The 20,358-nt window shown below is 41.3% G+C and overlaps 1 protein-coding gene across 8 annotated transcripts in view; it reads left to right on the forward strand.

Moving 5' to 3' along the window:
* The window catches only part of NFASC (neurofascin), a 230,883-nt gene extending 210,908 nt beyond the window's left edge, over positions 1 to 19,975 (forward strand). For all 8 annotated transcript variants that reach the window (XM_056867422.1, XM_056867423.1, XM_056867426.1 and 5 more), the window contains 3 exons: positions 9,296 to 9,427; positions 11,573 to 11,642; positions 19,589 to 19,975. In XM_056867422.1, the coding sequence (XP_056723400.1) occupies positions 9,296 to 9,427; positions 11,573 to 11,642; positions 19,589 to 19,820 (434 nt within the window). In that variant the 3' untranslated portion in view covers positions 19,821 to 19,975. The remainder of the gene's footprint in view (positions 1 to 9,295; positions 9,428 to 11,572; positions 11,643 to 19,588) is intronic.
* Positions 19,976 to 20,358: the final 383 nt, after the last annotated feature.

A 20,358-nucleotide genomic window follows, 5' to 3' on the forward strand; every position in this document is an offset into this window, starting at 1 on the left:
GGTGGATATATAGTGGATAGTAAATAAGGAACAATAACCAGAAAATTCCAAAGACAGAAAATACGATGAAAAGAGATTAGGTTTATCAAGCAGTGAAGAGGATCCTGTGGAGGAAAATACTCCAAAACGAGAGAGAAAAGATAAATAAGAGGTACTATAGAAGGAACCAAAGTATGGGCAGAATTGAGAAAGAAAAGAACAAAGTTAGTGATATCTGATAAGTGGCAATAATGAGACTTTGCTAATGATAGAATCTGAGAAGACAAAAGAGAAGGATCAAAAACAACAACAGGATCTAAAGGCTGAGGCACAACTTAAAAGTGAGGCTGGTGGGGCAAAAGAGCCCCCCTAGATGACAGAGAGTAATTCTAAACAGGTCTCCTCATTATTCTACTCCGGCCTATTCAGTGGGGCTTACGCCCATGAACATGTTTTTAGGATTACACTGTCAGCGTATCATTTATATTGTGCTGCCACCTGTGCAAAGCTTCTAGATGTGCTTCGTTTGCACACTGGAGTTCTGTAGCCCTTGAGGATGTTGTGCTGCCATGCCAGCTAAAGATGCTTAGTTGTTTTGCATGGTTTGCAGACCAGTTGCAATGAGATGATGCTCAGCCCAAGCAAGGGATCACGGGGAAGCTCTCTGCCTCACAGCTAAATCGGGCTGCAGCGAAAGCAATGGTAACTTTCTAAATTAACAAACAGAATGGGGAGAGAAGAGTCCCGAGGAAAAATTAGAAATGGTGAAAGCATGATTCATACCCACTAACCCTCTAAAATGTCAAACAATCTGAAGCCGCTTGTGCCTATATTTCTGCTCATGACAAAGGTCTGAATTCAGCACTGTTGTGAAACTGAAATCTCTAACACATATACTGGTCTTTGAACTGTTTCATGCTATGCTTTTGGGGGAAGGGGTTCCCTTGTGGTTTTAATGTGTTTTGTATGTTCTCAATCTTGGAATAATAAACTACTTTGAGCCACAAGGGAAAGGCGGGGAAAAATTTATTCATGAATGAATGAAGACACTAAAAGCAAAAAAGACTTGGATAGCTGAAAGGTACAGGGCCTTTGTGATATTTGTAAATAATTCCACAGATTTGATACAGTTTTAGCAATCTCTTTAATAAGAGTGACATCATTTCTGCTAATGATTTGAGGCAAGAAACCAAGTACTTGATTGGGAAAATTTCATTTTTGCTGTCCCTGTGCGGTTTGTATGTCATACTGAGTAGCGTGTGATACTGTTTTCTCCTTCCTCGTGTCAGGTGAAATCTTTCAGATTTGGAAATGCATGGAAAATATCTCTCTACTGCAGCTGATTAGGTCCATTACTTTGACCCTGGTTTTACATTTCAGGAGGTTCACAAATTGTGATGTAAGCAAAAACTGTAGATTTTATTGGGGGTTTATTGGTTCTATTTGGATGGGCAAGACATGTCCAACTATAACTACTGAGAAACCTGGCAAAGTTCTCCCTCCTTACTGCAGTTAGGTACACCAGGCTGATATTAGTGTGCTTACTCTTCGAATATATGTTGGAGATGCATACGCCATCAGTTGAATGCTATCATTTACGTATTTCTGGTGCCCCCCCCCCAAGCGTGTGTCAGGTTCTAGTCTATATGAGTAATAAAATCTTCTGGCATACTTGTTTAAATCCACTTTGCTTCTTGTAAAGACTCTGCATATTGCAACAGCAACATCATCAGTCATGATTTATTTTGTGTGAACAAGCACTCTTTGGATCTAGACCATTTTGCAAATTATACTTTGGATAATTTTCCATTATTGGGCATTGTGAGTTTGAGTGGGAGGTAGCCAGCTGCTCCAGGCATTACTGGAGGAATGTACCTTTTATGTTGGCCTGGAGCAGGGCATTCTTGATTGTAGCTTCATGTCTTGGCAACATCTTCCAACACCATTTTCCTTAAGCGGTAGAGAAAGTCGGCATATAAAAACCAACCCTTCTTCTTCCTCCTCTTCATGTTGGCCCTGGCTGGAGAAGCAGGTTGGGCTGGTGGGGTGGGGGGCGGCACACGGTGGAAGCAGAGAACTGGGGAGGGTGGGATTTCTGGCTGGCCAGGGGCAGAGAGGCCCCGGGGGGGGTGATCAGCCCAAGAAGCTGGGGAGGGAAGGGACCAGAGGGAAGTCCCCCTGTGCCTCCTTTGCTTTGGTGTGTCTCCGCGCTCCTCCATGGGGGGCCAACACCATTTTTAGCTCCTTTGGGTATGACAGTATTTGGAGCAGCTCCATTAGAGGACAGCATGGCACCCAGCCACAGCTGCTGTCCATATATACTAGGTCATGCCTAGAGCATTCACCATCAGGCAACCTACCTCCACTCCTCACATTAAATGGCTTGCAATCATTTTACCATCCTGCATTCTGGGGAGGTGAGGATTATACTGTCCTCTAAAGGAGTTGCTGTATGCTACTGTCTGTGTACTACTCACCGTAAACAGAAGGCACCCTTAGCCTTTTGGGCGGTATGCTATATGTTTGGGTGATGCATGCTGATGTATGATTTTATCTGTTTTAATGATGCTTTTGTGTGTTTGGATTTGAACTGCAATTTTTAATATCTTTAATTGGGGATAGTCTTTCATGGTGTATCATCCATTTTTGATGCACTGTACTACCTGCTTTTTGTAGAAAGGCGTCATATATCATTTTAAAATAAATGGGAGGTAAAATTTCCCTCTTCTTTTCTGCTAGAACTTGGTATACTCAGTGTTTGTCCTCCATAAGGCCTTGCTACCAACATAACTTTGAAAGAGAGGCCTGCGGAGTATACTGCCTTCCCTCTCTCTCCCTCACAATACCCTGCAGGAGTAGTTACACACAATGAAACACAAAAAGATGCAGAAATATACTCTTCTCTCCTTTAAAATGTAATAACCGTAGGCATAAAAACCGCAAGGTTACCTTGCCATCCTTTCATATACAAAAAATGTAAAGGAACATCGGCTGCATTATTTGTTTGTGCTTATGAGATGCACCTTATTTAGTGTCCCTGTATGTACATAAATGCAGGCATGCATTGCATACCTATAAAAACCAGCAATAATTCCACAATAATGTCTTCCAAAACCAAAATAATATCCTAGAATATTAGTTCGTGTGGAACTTCGTCCCTTGCCATCTAACTTCATACAGTTAATGGTCTAGAAATTCTAACATCTGCGTGGTGGTGGTGGGAGGAATGTTTGGAACATTTTGTTTTCAATTAGTTTCATACATAGTTTCAGAAAGAGTCTACTGATTTGGGCACTTAATATAGATACTGTTTTAATGCTTTAATGATACTGTTCATGTGGCCAGTTTGGCCCTGAATGTAATTTAGATACCCTATTTTCAGTATATTCTCTTGTTTTATTTAACAATTCCAATGGGGTAGTGATGTTATATATGCTGCAACAAAAATAAGGGAGTTAATCAAACTTTATTACAATAGTCAAAGATCATTGCAAAACATGTTAAATTGTTGGTAAAAAAAATCAAGAACTCCAAATGCAAACAAATTAATCATGTACATAAACATGAGTCGTATCAGTCAGATGTATCATATTGAAATAAAACCAGCATTTGTAGGCCACTTTTCTCACAATCCTGGCTTGGATTTTATTTCATTTTCTTATTTTTTTTTTTTTTTTGCTGTAACTGCAAATAATGTGACCTTATAAGAAATACTTTGTTTATTAGATAGCAGATAAACATACCCTGTGATGACCAGCCAGTACACAGAAAGATGAGATGGCAACATTTTCCCTCTTGGCCCCTGCTGATTTCTCCCAGCCTTGTGTTCTGCCAGTGTTGCCCAGACTAGAGCAACTAGGGGACTAGAGCAACTGTCCTATGGGGAGCGGTTAAGACTCTTAGGGCTGTTTAGCTTGGAAAGAAGGCGGCTAAGGGGAGACATGATAGAGGTCTATAAAATTATGCATGGTTTGGAGAGAGTGGACAGGGAGACTTTTTCTCCTTCTCCCATAATACTAGAACACGGGGTCATCTGCTAAAGCTGGAGGGTGAGAGATTCAAAACAGACAAAAGGAAGTATTTTTTCACACAACGCATAGTTAAATTGTGTAACTCCCTGTCCCAGGATGTGGTGATGGCTTCCAGCTTGGAGGGCTTTAAGAGGGGAGTGGACATATTCATGGAGGAGAGGGGTATTCATGGCTGTTAGTTAGAATGGATATTAGTCATGCTGCATACCTATTCTCTCTAGTATCAGAGGAGCATGCCTATTGTTTTGGGTGCGGTGGAACACAGGCAGGATGGTGCTGCTGCACTCGTCTTGTTAGTGGCTTCCTAGAGGCACCTAGTTGGCTACTGTGTGAACAGACTGCTGGACTTGATGGGCCTTGGTCTGATCCAGCAGGGCCTTTCTTATGTTCTTATGACCTGGGTTCTAGTGCCTTGATTTCTAGGCAACCCCACAAGGCTAGCTGTCAAAATCTCTCAAGATCTCAGAGTGCATTCTCCATTTTGGGGAGATTTTAACACACAAACCTTTAGCATTTGTTTAAACTTTTCAGATTTTTTCTGCAAGTCTGGGGGCAGGGTGTAGAAGCCACCCTACCACCATTCTGGGGCCATGTTTAGAATTAAGTTCTATAGATCAGGGGTGGGGAACGTCAGGCCCGGGGGCCGTATCAGGCCCGCGAAATCATTTGGTCTGGCCCTTTGTGGGTCCTGGCAGATCTCTAGCTCAGAATGATCTAAGACTGGCGATCTGCCCCCTCCCATGGACAGGAATAGCCTCTATTCAAGGCAGATTTGAGTTTGTTTTGCCGAGAAAATGAATCTTTTTCCCCCCTTGCAGAAGAATTATTAGCTATGGAGCTGCTAGGACCACCCAAGAAACTATGTTAACCCTTTCCCAGCCGGGTCGTGGAGAAACGTATTCCCTCTGCACTACAAGAGGGCTGGGGGCGGAAGTGGCAACAATAGAGGGGTTAAAGGGGGCAGAGCCAGAATATGTGGGGGTGAGTTCTAAGTTGATAATTTTGTATGGCCAGCGAATGATGTTATAAATATCCAAATGGCCCTTGGCAGAAAAAAGGTTCCCCACCCCTGCTATAGATACTAGAAGAAATTATTTGAACATCATACTGTCCAAAACACGCTTGCTATTTCATGCTTCTGTTTATCTGTATTGTTTTGAGTTAGGTTTCACAATTCTAAAGATTCATTCTTTCCAGATTTTATTCTTCTGTTGACAGCTTTTCCATGCTAGTGTCACTAATAGAATCACCATTCAATCTAAAGGCCTCTTGCTTAATTCTACTCCCGTTACCCCTGGTCTGTAAATTCTATTAGTCTAATGCAGTTCTCAATGCAAATCTTGCTCCTTCCATTAGAAAAAATGTCATTGCTTCAAAGTATGCTCACCTCCCGTAGTAGAGCTTTTATAACAGGAAAGGAAAATGCATGGTAAATCAACTGTCAGGAGGGAAAGGGAACATTTAAACCAGAAAGGTTAGGAGGGGCATGTGGCACTCTTTCAGTCAATTAAACTTCTTATATCTTTTGAAAAGTATGTAAAGACATAGGGCAGATTCTTCCAATCATAAACACATGGGGAACCGGCAAGGATTTGCAAAGGGGACACTTCATTTTTCCTAGCCCCAAGAGTCCTCCCACAAAAGCTAAAATTGCCCTAGAAAAAGTCCTGACCCCTCCCCTTCCTTTTACTGACAGAAATCAAGGCTTGAAAGCTGGCCATACTGTTGTGGTTGCCTAGCAATGGCAAGGGAGGGTATTTCTCTTTTTTCCCTTTTTGTTAGATTTGTGAGGCTTTTTTCAGGTTATAGAAAGATCTGTGTTGCCTGTTCATGGCCCCAATTTCTGGATTTAAGTATCCACAGATTTGGCCATGTTGAGAATTAGATATAGTGATAATGTAAACTACTCCTTAGACTGCCATAAAGGAAATCAGTCTATCCTCATATTGTTAGTAGTACATGATATTTTATTTCTCAACCTGGTTTCATTAGGAAAGGGAGACAAAGGAGGATGGCATGAGAAACAACTACAACTCTTAATGCAGAGATTTTTAAACTAAGCCCCTTTTTAAATAATTAACAGATTGATAATGGATACTCAGGACCAAACTACACATTACTTGTAGGATCTCAAGATGTTTTCTTTAATGATAGAAATGAGTTGCATAGAAAGAGCATTTAAACTGGAGCTGCAGAGCAGGGGTGGGTTGAGGAGCTAATCTTTGTTTTCCTGATAGAAATTTCTCTACTGAACCGCTGTTACCCATTGTAAGTGAAAAGACAGGTACAGTATGTGTACTTCCCCACACATACACTTCAACTCATAGTAGGGCAACAATGTCTATTGGGGAAACAGCATGGAAAGGGTTAACCCCCCACTCTATTAATATAACCTCAAATATCCCCTCACCCTGCCACTGCTTTTTAACATTAACAAAAAATGTTGTGAGAGCCAACCACCAGCCACCCATTTAGTGTCATTTGACCTTGAGTGTCAGGGCCAGGCCCAAGGTTTGAGCAACCATACTCAAATATAGATGTCGTGGATGCAATTAAATCAACCGTTTGAGATGGAGTCCTGACTGCAACTACTAGAAAGTACTGCTATGCTGACAAGGGAAAAGTCAAGGTCCTGATCTTTACATCAATCCAGAGGAATCATAGTACCTGCCAGTCACTGGGGATGATGTTGTTTATGCATATTTCTTCCACATTGGAAGAGAACTCCAAGAACTAAGTCCACCCAGTTCACTGTAGCTCATAGACTAGTCCCTGACTGAGATTCTTGGTTTTAAGCCCCACACATCCTGATCGTAAGCATGCATTTTTCATGTTTCCCCAGCTTTGAAAAAAAAATGGGAAGATGATTTGTAGCAGGGCTGGGGAATAAAATGTTTCATTCACATGTCTGAATGTAATTTAAAGGGTCCTCTAAAACATTTCCTATGAGCAAACTCTCGGTAGAAGTTTGCAGAATGGAGCACTTAAAGCTACTATGTGAGGAGACACAGACAGAGACTGGGAAAGGTCTGTCAGCTATTATTGTAAAGTGTATATTCATTATAATTTTGGCAGAACTTCAACTCTGTACAGCTGTGATAATATTCCATTAGTGCTATTTAAAAATATTTATCATAGATAGCTTGAAAGGTGCTTATATGAAGTACTCGGTACTACTGTTTTTATAAAACCATTAGGCTATACCACAGCTCTGCATTAATTCACAGGATGTGGGTGGGGGGAGACTCATTGACTCAATAGTCACAAATTCAACCATTACGTCTTTTCGTAATTTGGTCCAAGTTAATTATTCCTACAATGAGGAAGAAATACAGTCTTGATGAGCTATGCTTTTTATGGACTCTGAAATGTACTAGTGTTTTGTTTAAAGTGATGTGGAATGTTTGTGTCAGCTGAAATGATCTTTGCTTGATAGAATCAACTGCTACCAGGGATTGATTAGCCATTAAGGCCACTGGGCAAAGTCCCGCTGGGCCAATCAATGGCTTGGGGGGCTGCCCCCCCCCACTGAAGCCACCCCAACCCTGGGGCAGCTCACGTGAAATGGACAGGAGCTACTGCCACTCTTGGGTTGGTGGCCACTGCAAGGGGCAGGAGCTCCCATCACTGCAAACCAGTACTCCACGCCCAGCACAAGGTAGTTGAGTGGGGGCCATGTGGAAGCTGTGGCGAGCCTGCTCCTTCCCTCCCTCTCCATCAGGGGGCAGGGTTGGGGGCATTCTCCAGGGCCCTTTTTGCCTCACAGTCCACCCCTACTTGCTACTTAAGCTACAAATTGACTTCACTAAGTTTTTGCTCACGTAAGACTTTGATGTTGTTTATACATGAAGCGGGGAAAATAACTTCTATACAAATCCATTGCAGCACTAGTGTGTATTTTCTTATTGGAGTAGGAAGGTAGACCTGTTTTGCTTTTCAGAAGAATCATCACAGTAAGTGATTCAAACTGAATGTGTTTGCTCCCCATCAAGAATATGTTGCTGTATTAAAATTGTAGTTATCTTCCATCTCTCCTCCTTTTGGGAGTGTGTTTTCCAGTAATCTAAGAGTCCTCTGTCATTGATTAAAAGAGTTTAGGGAAGGAAAAAGGAGGAACAACAGAGAAAGGGTAAAACCTTTTGTCTCTGTCTTCCATGTACCAAGTCCTTATGTCAAAGGCAAAAAGCAATCTCAGTAGTCATTCTTGAGTTGTAAATACCTTCAGAGTTTCACCAGCAACTTTCTGGGTTCTTCTCAAACCAGTATAATTATTTCTTAGTGTTTTAATAGGCCAGTGTTAAGCTGGTATGGTTGGGGCTATTTCTTTCGCTGATTATATTTTAGTGAAGATATGTTTAACCCCCTTCAAAAACTCAGAATGGGTAAAAGCTTGAAAATATAAATCAATTACATACTCCACTCTGTTCATTTTGGCATGGATTCCTTTTAGTTCTGTTGCTACTCACAGTTATCAAGGCAGTGCATAATGTCTTGGGAAATTATTTGTTCTTATTAGTTTATTCAAGCTGTGTGCTACATAGATATAAGACCTCAATTGATTCTTGGAGGACTTGCTGTGCAATCTATGACTATGACTATAAGTAAAAGATCATATCTGTTACCCAGCTTCTTTTGCTCTGATTTTTCCCCATTTTATATACCCTCCTTTGTTGGGCAGTGTTTTGTTTCTTGACCACCCCATTCCACACACCACTGCCACCCTTTGATCTTTACTGCTACCCTTTGATCTGCATTGTCCCTGTCAGAATTGTGGATTCCAATGCAGCTGGGGGAGGGGCTCAACATTGTGCTTCAAATTAAAAACAGCTTTTTCCTGGGCACGCAGTCACAGAGTATAGGAATATGAACACAGGGGGTTACCGCACTTGTATTCCCAGCGATGTATTAAGAATTTGAAAATGTTATAAAAATACTGTTCGCATTTTCTGTGTATTCCCACCGATGTATTAAGAGTTTGAAAATGTTATAAAAAAATATAGTTCACACTTTGTTTGGCCCCTTTAGCTGTGAAGTCGTCTTCCAACCATTTATAAGCCGTGGTATCCAAAAACCCTTTTAAAGCTGTGTTTTTTATAACATTTTCAAACTCTTAATACATCGCTGGGAATACAAAGTGTGGTAACCCCCACAGATAAAGCAGTCCTGAAACCTGTAGGACGGCAATGGATGGGAGAGGGAGAATCCATTGGCCTTGGTTTGATCTTTCTGTTATGTTTGTGGTTCAGTTCTACTTTCACCTTTTCTCTTTTGACTCCTACTACTAGCATATTCTAAGAACCAAGGGGACATTGCAACTCAAGGTTGGTTTATTGGACTGATGTGTGCCATCGCTCTTCTGGTCCTCATTTTGCTGATAGTTTGCTTCATTAAGAGAAGCCGAGGAGGGAAATATCCAGGTAAGAGAAAGAGCAGTCTCTTAGGATGTGTGTGAGTGTGTGCGTGTTTTAAGTATTTAATTTGCATCTAATTAGATCTTAGGATCTTAGCAATAGCCTTCCCACTCGGAGGATTTATTCCTCTATGTTTTGAACATCTGTGGCACTAAAAAGAATTAATCTCGTTAAAGACAAGACAAGTAGGATTTCTTGCTAGATAGGAGGTAATGCTACAGATCCCATTACCTTTGTTAAGACTTGACCTCACATTTGTTCAGTGTGTTGGCTCCTTCAGTGTATGCAATAGAACTTGTTCATGGAAAGAATCTCATTAAAATGTTCAAAAGGTTGGGAAAGGGCTGAGCGCCAATACATTGTGCCTTTCCTGACATCCTTTTGGGTTGTATACTGTGGTGGTGTAAAGGCCACCATGGTGTCTTCCAAGATCTAACAACTTCTAAGTATAAGGCAGCTTGGAGCCAGATCCTGAAGGACACATTAAAGATTGTGGCAGGGAACATACCATGTTAAGCTACAGGCAATCGCCTTAGTGCCTGAGAATGGCATGAAATTACAAGGTCTAAAATGTAACCAATATCTAAATCCTTGCATCAAATAGAAATAAAGTTTCTGCAGTATGAAGCTTGTTCACACTGAACTTATCTGAGTCCGTTTTCTGCCTGTCTTGAGAGAGAGTACTTTGCAACACACAAATCATTTAGAGGTCCTTCATGCAACACCTCCCCCTCTAAAAGATAATTCTGATGGATAGGAGGCAAAGGCCTTACTTCTCTCAGTCTTTTATCTCCTTACAATAACAGTAGGAAGAATTAAAAATCAAAGGTGATCACACCAGGGTATGTATGAGGGCTTCTGCCTGCATTTCCAAGCAGTTTATGCATTAATTGCAGGAGTAGGTAATGAAATCAAAAGGTATGAAAAAAAATAACAAGACTTGCCTTTTCTCTGCCAGATGTATTTGAAATTTACCTGTCTTCTTCTGGTTTAGTCCAGTTGCTAGAGGTACTTTTGTATTGTTTTCTTGTCCCTGAACCCTTTGCCAAAACTGCAACTTTATTTATGTATAAATTCAGAACATAGTACTGAGAAAGGGCAATATGACAATGAATATGCACAACAGTAGAAATAGGTTGCATGATTTCAGGATGAAGCTATTAGGTGTCTTGTCTGCCTACCATGTTTAGATGAGAATACCTCATTTTCTCATCTGTTAAAGGGAAAGGTAGGTTTGTGTGCTTGTGTATGAAAGAGATCTACACACACTTTTGTTACAAAATGGTACAGATGGTTAAGACTGGGGAACTGTGATAGTGAAATGCTGAAATGTTGCTATAGAGATAAAGTATTTGACCATGTCATCTTAAACAGGTTATTAAGAAGTTCCATTAATAATCTCAAGATTTATTCTTCGTAATTTATAATAGTCACTCCTTAGTCATAACTTCCATGCCATAGTATCCTGTGGTATGTTTATTACTTCCAAATCTCTCTCACTTTCCCACTGCATGGTAATAGATAAAAGTGTAGGCTTTTTAAAGACCATTGAAATAATACTGGAATAAAAGTGATTATAATAAGGCAAATGGCCTTGCTGTATTGTGCAACTCTTTGAGCTCATGATAGAGTTTTCCAGTAATTCCAGTACACAGTATGCCAACTGCATTACTCACAGGACCATTTCTTTATTCCAATTTCTCTCCAATGTGCAACAAACATAATTTTTAGCCTGACATTCTCAGAAAAAAAACAAGTTGTAATAAATGCAGAAGTGGCAGCAGACAAGATTTTGAATGGGCTTGAGCTAGAATCCTGCTTGACCTGGGATATACATGCGTCACGTTTATCCACTGGCCCATGTTTAATTTTGCTTCTTGTCTCTTTAATAAAATCATTCCATGTTATGCGTCAATATATACAAATGTGAACTGATCAGTGGCTTTACAAGTTTATTTCCCACAGCTCTATTTTATCCAAGACATGTTCAAGTCATTTCAGTATCAGTTACTGTTCTTACTTCAGATCCTTTTCATCTGGGTTCCTACATATAAATGGGAAAACTATTCAATATGTAGCTCGGAAAGCTTGAAAGTAAGGCCTATAAAATAATTTTTCATTTTAATTGTTTGCCTGGCCCTGTCTTCACAGTGCGAGAAAACAAAGATGTGCCCCTGGACCCTGATGACCAGAAAGTAGATAACGGATCATTTGATTACAGGTATGTTTCCTGCTTAGCATGTTTAACAAACATTCATGCCCTGCCTCTCATTTGCTCCTTTGTTGATTCAAAAGTCATCAAGCTACCACCATCTCATAAATCTACATCTTCAGCTGCCTCCTGTCCCTACTGCTTCAAGATTTCTGCAAAGGAAAATAAAGGGCTAATATACATGCCTTGCTAAATAATAGTATGCGTTCCCTAGACATATTCCGTTTTAGACCGCAGGCGCAGGAATTCAGGTTTAAAATTTTCCCACACTTTATAATCTCCCTGCCCATGGAAAATTAGCCTATCAAGGGTAAGATTTCCAACCTTGTCTAAGCAGATGGGGATGGTGGCATGGGAAGTCCTTCCTCTTCAGCTGCATGAGTAGTGCCTCAAGGACTGTATCACATGATTTATCTAGATGTGTAAATCAACCAAATTCTCTTAAAAAATTGAAAGGATAATAAAATGTTCTTAACGAGGGCTAAATTATTTCTAAGCGTGGATTTTGCTTCAGTGAAAACCCCCATATCAGATAAAAAAGCACAATAAGAGGCTACGGTACCATCAGACACTTGCTTTGCGTCTATCACGTATACCCAAGTTAGGGTGTTTAGTGGCATCTTAAAGGTAGATATTTATCTCTTTCATGTTCCAAAAAGGGGCAACCAAACATTTATCAGATTAGACTTATAAAAAAATCCTGTACTTTCAAAAAGCATCCTAATAAATTCCAGACTTTTGCCCCTAAGAACCATAACAGAACTCCTATATAGAGTGACTCTAGTCCATTGAATTTGGTGGGTGTATACTGGAGTAACTCTGCATAGGGCGGTACTGTAAGCAAAATAACTGATTTTGTTAATATCCTCTATGCAACCTAGCAGACCCACCTCATAGACATTTATAATGGTTGACCTTGTTCCATTGCTACCACCACCCTCAGCCTAATGATATCTTTTTAAGGACAGCAGCCACCTTTATCTTAGCTTCCCAAAGCAAGCTGTTTTCTTTGGCTGTTCACAGATGGGTCCTGCGTTCATGGTTTACATTTGTTTCCCCATTGCTTCCAAGGAATGGAAACAGGTAACACTGTTAGCATTTGTTGGATTAATTATGTTTTGTTAATATAAATGACTTAGCGGCCAAACCTGCTCTTTGGTGCATCAGGACCTTCCTCTGTGGTGTTAAACAAAAAGCCAAGCTATTCAAAACTCACTGGATGATTTGCTCAATGACGTTGGATTTGGGCCCTGTTCACAGAATTACTTGATAACCAACAGAAGTATAGTTGAAGGACTTATCTGAAAAACGCCACGTGAGATCTGGTCTCGAGAATACCATGTTGCTCAGACAGTCTCCTACAGAATTTTGAAAGAATCACAGTGTGTAAATCTTGCAGCACACAACTATATGATCAGAGATTAGATGAGTGGATTGTTTGAGGACTCCGCATGTTTAGCATTTCTGAGATCACTGCATTCCAATAGTGACTGTTTTCCGCAAAAGGATATATTAGCTATTGAGGGCAATTTTTAACACACTGATTTGTTACCCTATAAACTACAACCATTCTCTTATTTGCACACATAAATGAGTGGTTTACTCATGCTCTTCTAAAATGTTCTAAAGTAGCGGTCTTCAATAAATGGCTTATGACCTTCGGAGGATGCAGAGCCTCAGGGCTGCTTCACATTATACCAGTTTCCTGTGGTTTAGTATCACATGTGTCATGGGCATTTTGTGCTTCCAAAATGCCATGGGTCCATTTTGCATCGGGATCATGGCATGCATTGAGAAGGAGTTTAAGCCTCCTTCCCACACACACTACTGTTTTCCCAATCTGAAAATGGGGGGGGGGGCGCATGGGGAGGCTGAAGCCCCTCCTCCACATATGCCATGGTCCCAATCTAAAATGAGCCCATCTGGACATTGGAGGGTGTTTGTAATCAGCCTCCATTTGCTTAGTCACAAACCCTTATAGAACCACCATTTTTTATGCTTTTTGGCAACACCTATTGCTAGTGCACGTGCATAGAGAACAAAGGCACTGCAGCTTCTGCCTTTCTTCGCCCACACTGAGCAAAGCAGCAGGATAGGTAGGCAGAATTACTCAACATTGAAGGGTACTCCATTTTTAGATGGGTGAATTCCAAGACACTTCTCTCTGAGAAAGCTCTCTCTTGCCTTTTCTGTCTTCCCTGGCCATCCCATATATTCTAAAAATCAGTCCTCCAATACTGTACACATATGCAAAAGTTCTCCTTTGCCTTTTCTTTTTTCCTCCATCTCAGTCACCCAACATCACCATCAGATCGTCTTACAGTGTTCCATGTGCACTTGTGGTGTGGAGCCTCTTCTTCCCACTGGTGATATCATAACTGGCACCTTATCATGCCACGTGACTATCACATGACTTCCTGTCACGTGCTTGCAGCTCAGTTCCATTCTGCTGCCTGGGGATTAGCACAAATTTTAAAAGAATGGCATACTCTTTTATCAGGCTTTTATGCCATTATGCCCTTAATTAGTACACAGAAATGTGAAGGACTAGTTCTAATCTATGCAAAGGATGGGAAGAACAGAAGTATAATCTATCAAGAATGATTTAAATATACTAATTTAAATTTGAACTCCAAACATTATAGCATCAGAAACTTTGCAAGCAGTGCTGGGTTGCTTTTAGAAAGAATTACTGAAGGGCTCTTAAAAACATAGATATGGCTATATTGTTGACTACTTTAAAAGAGACCGTTCAAATTCTAATCCTATTCTTTCATCTTCTGTTAGAATTGAGTTGAGTCAGAACTGTGCTGAAATCAATTCCTCTAAACTTAAACGCTGTCTGCCCTTAACTAGGAGTAGGAAAGGTTTGAAAAGACACTACACATCCTTTAGTGCGTGTGAGACAAAGAGAAAACACATTGAGTCCTCTCCGTGAACTACACACATTTATACAGGGAGTTAGAGACATGACAGATCCTTTAAGTGTCCAGAAATGAAGGTGAATTTGAATACCTGAAACAGACACGGGGCTGGCTGATTAAGATGTACAACTGTTTGGTATCATTTCTTTCCAGTCGCCATGCTTTACTGTACCAACTGACTGGCTTACAGGGGGTGGGGAGGGCGTGTAGGGAAACTGACTAGATAAACCAGAACTTGGATGTTAGTCCAGAGAGAGCTGCTGTTGGAACTCGAAAGGTGAACGGGATCTGAGCTGACATGCTTTCTTTATTGGTTTGCTTTCTTCCTTCACAGACGCATGCCTGATATGCTGTCATCATGCCCTTCACATCCTTGGTGCCCTGTGCATGCAGAATTCCAGTCTCTGTAGCTATAATTAAGAGTTACTGTCACTTCATTCTACTCTGCTGACAGAATAATGGTCTCCTTGTGCAAAGGCTAAACTAAGGCGGCTTGAAACCATTATCCTTAGATAGCATTCTGTTCCCATGGCTATGCCTTCTTGTACCAACTGATTGGTTTACAGAGGGAAAGAGGAGGGTAGGGAGCCTATTGGTTGTGCTGCTGTCTTCTTCCCACTGCGACTGCCTGCTCTCTCCCATATCATTAGTGGGCTCCAAGTCAGCCTAGCGCAGTAGTCTGCAGGGCCAAATTTCTGAAATACAGATCAGTTGTGTTTCTATAAAGCATGGCAATAGAGAGTATGGGTAGTTGGCAACTGATTGCTAAAAAAGCAAGAGAACTTACTCACACCTAGACACTATTACCCAACAACTGCTGGAAAGTAGTTTCACGTGAACACAGGTGACTGTTGTTTTGGGCCTTTTGCGCTACTATTTCATGATGGCAGAAAATATTCTGAAGGTGGAACTGCTCTCTGCCCTCAGATATCAGATGTTTCCCCTAGCTGATAATAGGATTCCTATTCATGATGGTGATGACTTAAGCAACCTCACATTTTTTTGTGCCTGCCCAGTGCCTGTTGCGGTCACTACTAAAGGAGTGACAGCACGTTTCACGTTTTTTATTATTATTATTATCATATTAAGGCAATTTTCTGTGTCAGAAAATTTACCCTTTATAATCTGTGAATAATGGCACTAATGTGTCTTTGTATCACTGCAGCGTGACAGTGTAGTCGACCCTCCCAAAGACTCCTTTGTGTCTCGGCGAGAAAAGTGAACTATAAATGAGGTGAATAAAAAACCCTGTAGCCTACTCGAACAGGGAAATATAAAAAACAGGCCCCTCGTGTGCAGAGCTGTCCATTCTCGGCCCGTGCTAAGTGGGAACTGCCTTCTCTGAAGGCCGTTTTTCAAACCAGTGCTTGATTTGCCTCACATCGCAGGAAGAGCATGACAGGCCCGCCGGCATCCAGACCCAGTGGCTCCTCAGCTGCTTTTCACCAGTCCATGTAATGAGGCGAGGCAGGCTGGCAGCTCTGCTTAACAGCCACTACTATCCTTTGAGCCTTTCACTGCTTAGCTCAGAAGATATCCCCTCCCCCCATTTTTAAAGGGTTCATCCACAAATCATTTTCTCATAATATATATATTGTGATGGATGAGGGTTTTTTTATGTGTACACAACAATATGTGAGTGTTTTTCAAGTGCTGACTTCACTTGGTCTGATAAGGTGGTAGATCCCTCAGATAAACAGTGGTGTTTTTGATCGCTGCCCCCCCCCCGAAATGCATACCTCACCATTTTGCTCTCTGATCAGGCTCTTTCTGCTTCTCTCTCTGTTTTATTCCCATTCTTCCTTCTCCTTTTCACCTTGTCTTTCTACATGGACCATGAAGGTCTCTTGAAAGGTAGGACTGTGGACTGCCCCAAAGTCTGGCGCACACAGCTTTTTTCTTTCAGCAGTTCCATCACTAAAACACACCTTACTTTCTGCTTTTCCCCGCCCCCCCCTGCCTCTTCACCACCAACCTTCATCTAACACCATTAAATCATCATTTTGTATCCCTTAACTTGAAATTTGGGGCATCCTTTGTCCAATGAGTTGCATTCTGCCTGCAGATGGGGAGCCATTGCCACAACCAATTGAATTATCATGGCCCTCAACTTCATCCTTTTTTCTGTGACTAATCCTTATATTATGCAAAGACTGCCTTCAGCTAGTTGCACAACTGAGGGTGGATTACTCACATGAAAAAGGGACTTCTGGATTAGGATTTTGATCCATTCCAATTTCTCAGGTAAGTTACTTCTATGTTATGCTCCTAAAAAGCTAGAGTCACCTGATTTCAAATTCTGTGCTTCAAAACAAGGCGAAGGGGGGTGGGGGGGGACAACAAAGCTGTCCACGGCTGTGTCAATTCAGAGTGACGGTTCTCTGTGAACCTTTCACTGACAAGATATTTGCTCTGACGTGTGCAACTCTTGAACATGATGCCTCTAAAACAGTTTTAAAATTGAGCTTCCTTTATTTAATACTTTCAGCCAAGCAGCAAATACTCCATTTTAACACAAACTAAATAAATTGTATTTATATGTGAAAGAGTGTGTGTACTGACCTAATGGACTAACTGCAACCAAATCCCATTTGTTGGCCCACAGTCCAGAGAGCAACATTAGGGGTGACCAAAAGGTTTACACGTGCCCAGAAGAACTTCTGACACTTTTAGCAGCAGTTCTCTGTCAAAAGCAGTTTGAGAGGCTGCTCTTTGGGGAATGGGGTGGGGGAAAGAATTCTAAAGACACACAGTTATGTGGTTCTCTGGACTGTAGTCTGTGGAAAGTCAACACCAGCAGGAGTATTTACTAGTTCGGTTGGGGGCAGAATGTAAAGGGCACGTTTTGATGCAAACTACATTTTAGTACTCCCTAAATATTGGGAAAAAATATTTCAGACAAATATCCCTTGGCTTCGCCATTATCTTGTGCCTCCATGCACTAACAAATAATGCAACTATTTATTTTATCCTAATAGTTCTTCTTAGTTCTGACTGAATTCCTTACAAATGTGGCTGATTATGAAATTAACATGTATGGTGTATTGGGAACCCAGGTTAAACCATGATTTCCAAACGTGAGTCTTATGTTTTTGCTAGATAGACCAAACTGAAATTCAGGCACTGCTGATCACCAACTCTTTCAAAAAGGCTAGGGAGGTGATGTTCTAAATCACACTTGTGTAATGTAAAAGACCCAGAACAGCCTCCTACAGATAGCAACAGGCAGATGGTTGGAAAGAGGTATTGGGTGATGCATCTTTCACACGGTGCATATCTATCGCACTTGCTATGACAAGAGGTACTGATTGCCACTCATATTAATGGGTGAGGAATGTGGGGACACAAAACTTTGTGAATGTCTCCAGTGTCTATAACAGACCTGTTCAATTTGCAATCCACCAAAGTAAACACTACCAGTTACATGTGGTGGCTCTTCTGGTACATTACACTCTCTCTCTCTCTCTCTCTCTCTCTCTCTCTCTCTCTCTCTCTCTCTCTCACACACACACACACACACACACACACACACACACACAAACTTTTTGTTGTTGTTGTAGTTCCAGACAGGCTTATTGTTTGAGTCCCTGAAGGGCCACCATATTTATCTAGTGAGCTTTAAGTCCTTTGGTGGCTTGCAAGCTGTTCAAGCCTTCCAGGGAATGTAAGGGAAGGAACGACACACAGCTTGAATACTCCGGCATTGTTCCTGTGCTTGCTATATGTGACCTCCTGGTGATGCTTGCAGTGACTACTGTCAGGCAAGATAATGGGATACAGGGATTGTTTATCTAGTAAGTCTGTTCTAATGGCAAAACACTATTCTATGGAATGGTGGTGAAGGGACAGAACCTGTAATGATATTATTCAGTGCTGGCTGGGATAAAAAGTTCAGAGTCATAGCAATGGCCAAGGGAGATTGATTAAAAATAAAATTTTAAAATGTAAATTAATATAGAGTAAAAGGAAGGCAACCATTGGGCAAAGGGCATCCATCCCTATATACGTGCCCATGCCAATACATATATGAATGCCCCTGCTTTAATTCTCTCACAGAAAAATTCCCATTTGGTCAATCCAAACCTTTCCCTGGAACATCCCTCTGGCTAGCCAGATTCCTTTGGGGAGCTCACAGGAGGATATGGAGAAAACTGTTGTCCCTTGTATTGTTTGTTACCTCTGATTATGGAAGTCACATTTTAGCCATGGTGGCTTATAGCCATTATAGACTTATAATCCTTGAATTTGCCTTAGTCTTTTTGAAAGCTACAGGATTGTTAGCCTATCCTTTCAAATTCAGCAACCACTTGCTCAGTATTGCCAACTGTCTTGACAACAGTACCGAAAAGAAGAAATCTAGTACTATGTATGGAGTTGTGTGTAGTGTAATACAAGGTGTGTAGTTTCATGTTTTAAAATAACCCTGTTTACAAAAAAGAGCATTTAAATAACCAGGTACAGTAAAAAGTGCCCATTTACAAGCAGGTCTATATCATTTTTAAAAGTTGCCAATGTAAAAGAGTAAATTTAAAACAGCCACAATAGCTTTTAAACATCTGTGTCACATTTAGAGCTAACTCAGCTGTGACTACTGCCTCTCTAGCCTCCTGCCAAAAGAGCACTTGGTGCCATCAAGGGGACCTTTGCCGTCAAGGGACTGGGGCTCATGCAGTTTTCAAAGCATTTTACAATCGTAGCACTTCAGCAGGGCTTCCACCGTAACAGTGCTTTGAAGAAGGAATTTGATCCTTTCTAATTTATTTAGGTTCTTTGGAAATAGTCACGTTTTGTACCTACATATATTAAAGCAGTTACTTCATCTGCAAAGATCTTACCAGATAATTTGCAATAAGCCACCTAGAATCCTGTTACCCCAGAATCCCCAGCACTGCTTTAACGGTTTTGGAATAGAATTGCAGGTGGATGGACCCTTTCACAAGTTTAAAGGTGGTTTGTTTGTTTTTTACTGCTCCTTTGAAACCATCCATGCCCTTCTACTTCTGATGGCCCTTGTTTTCCTTTTGATGCTAGTGATGAAGACAACAAGCCATTACAGGGCAGTCAGACCTCATTAGACGGCACGATAAAGCAACAAGAAAGTGACGACAGCTTGGTGGACTATGGTGAAGGCGGTGAAGGGCAGTTCAATGAGGATGGCTCCTTCATTGGCCAGTACACAGTCAAGAAGGACAAAGAGGAGACAGAAGGCAATGAAAGCTCGGAAGCCACATCACCAGTTAATGCTATCTACTCCCTGGCATAACGCAACACCACTGAAACAGCCACAACAAAAAAAGATATGTAGTTGATGTGGGTTGGCAAAGTCACCAATGGTAACGGAAAGTAACCAGAGCAGGACAACAAAGACCAAACACAAAACCAGACCAGGTGGTCACCAGCGCCATCATCTCTTTAGGAAACAAATGGCATCAATACACAAGCTGCTGAAGTGACCGCACAGCGGCTGAAATCTGAGCTGACCCACAGGAGATCAGCAGGAGAGCAGGATGCACAGATTCTACGCCCCCCAGGCTTCAGAACTTGGACTGAAATAAACACCCCTCTATACCCCTATGTTTACTTTGTGAGATAATGCAACTCCTTTCATTAATAATGTACACTGCTGAGATATTTTTTTTAAGGATTCAAAGTTGCTGTCAAGGGGGGGGGGGTTGGAATACCCAAACATGGAGAAAATCTGAAATAAGGATGGGGGAGATGATAGCGGGGCCTCATAGGCTAACCATAGCATGAAACCACATTGAAGAAGCAATTTGCTATTGGCAAAAACGATCAGCTGT

The sequence above is a fragment of the Euleptes europaea genome, chromosome 2 (assembly GCF_029931775.1).
Source record: "Euleptes europaea isolate rEulEur1 chromosome 2, rEulEur1.hap1, whole genome shotgun sequence".
Classification (NCBI taxonomy): Eukaryota; Metazoa; Chordata; class Lepidosauria; order Squamata; family Sphaerodactylidae; genus Euleptes; species Euleptes europaea.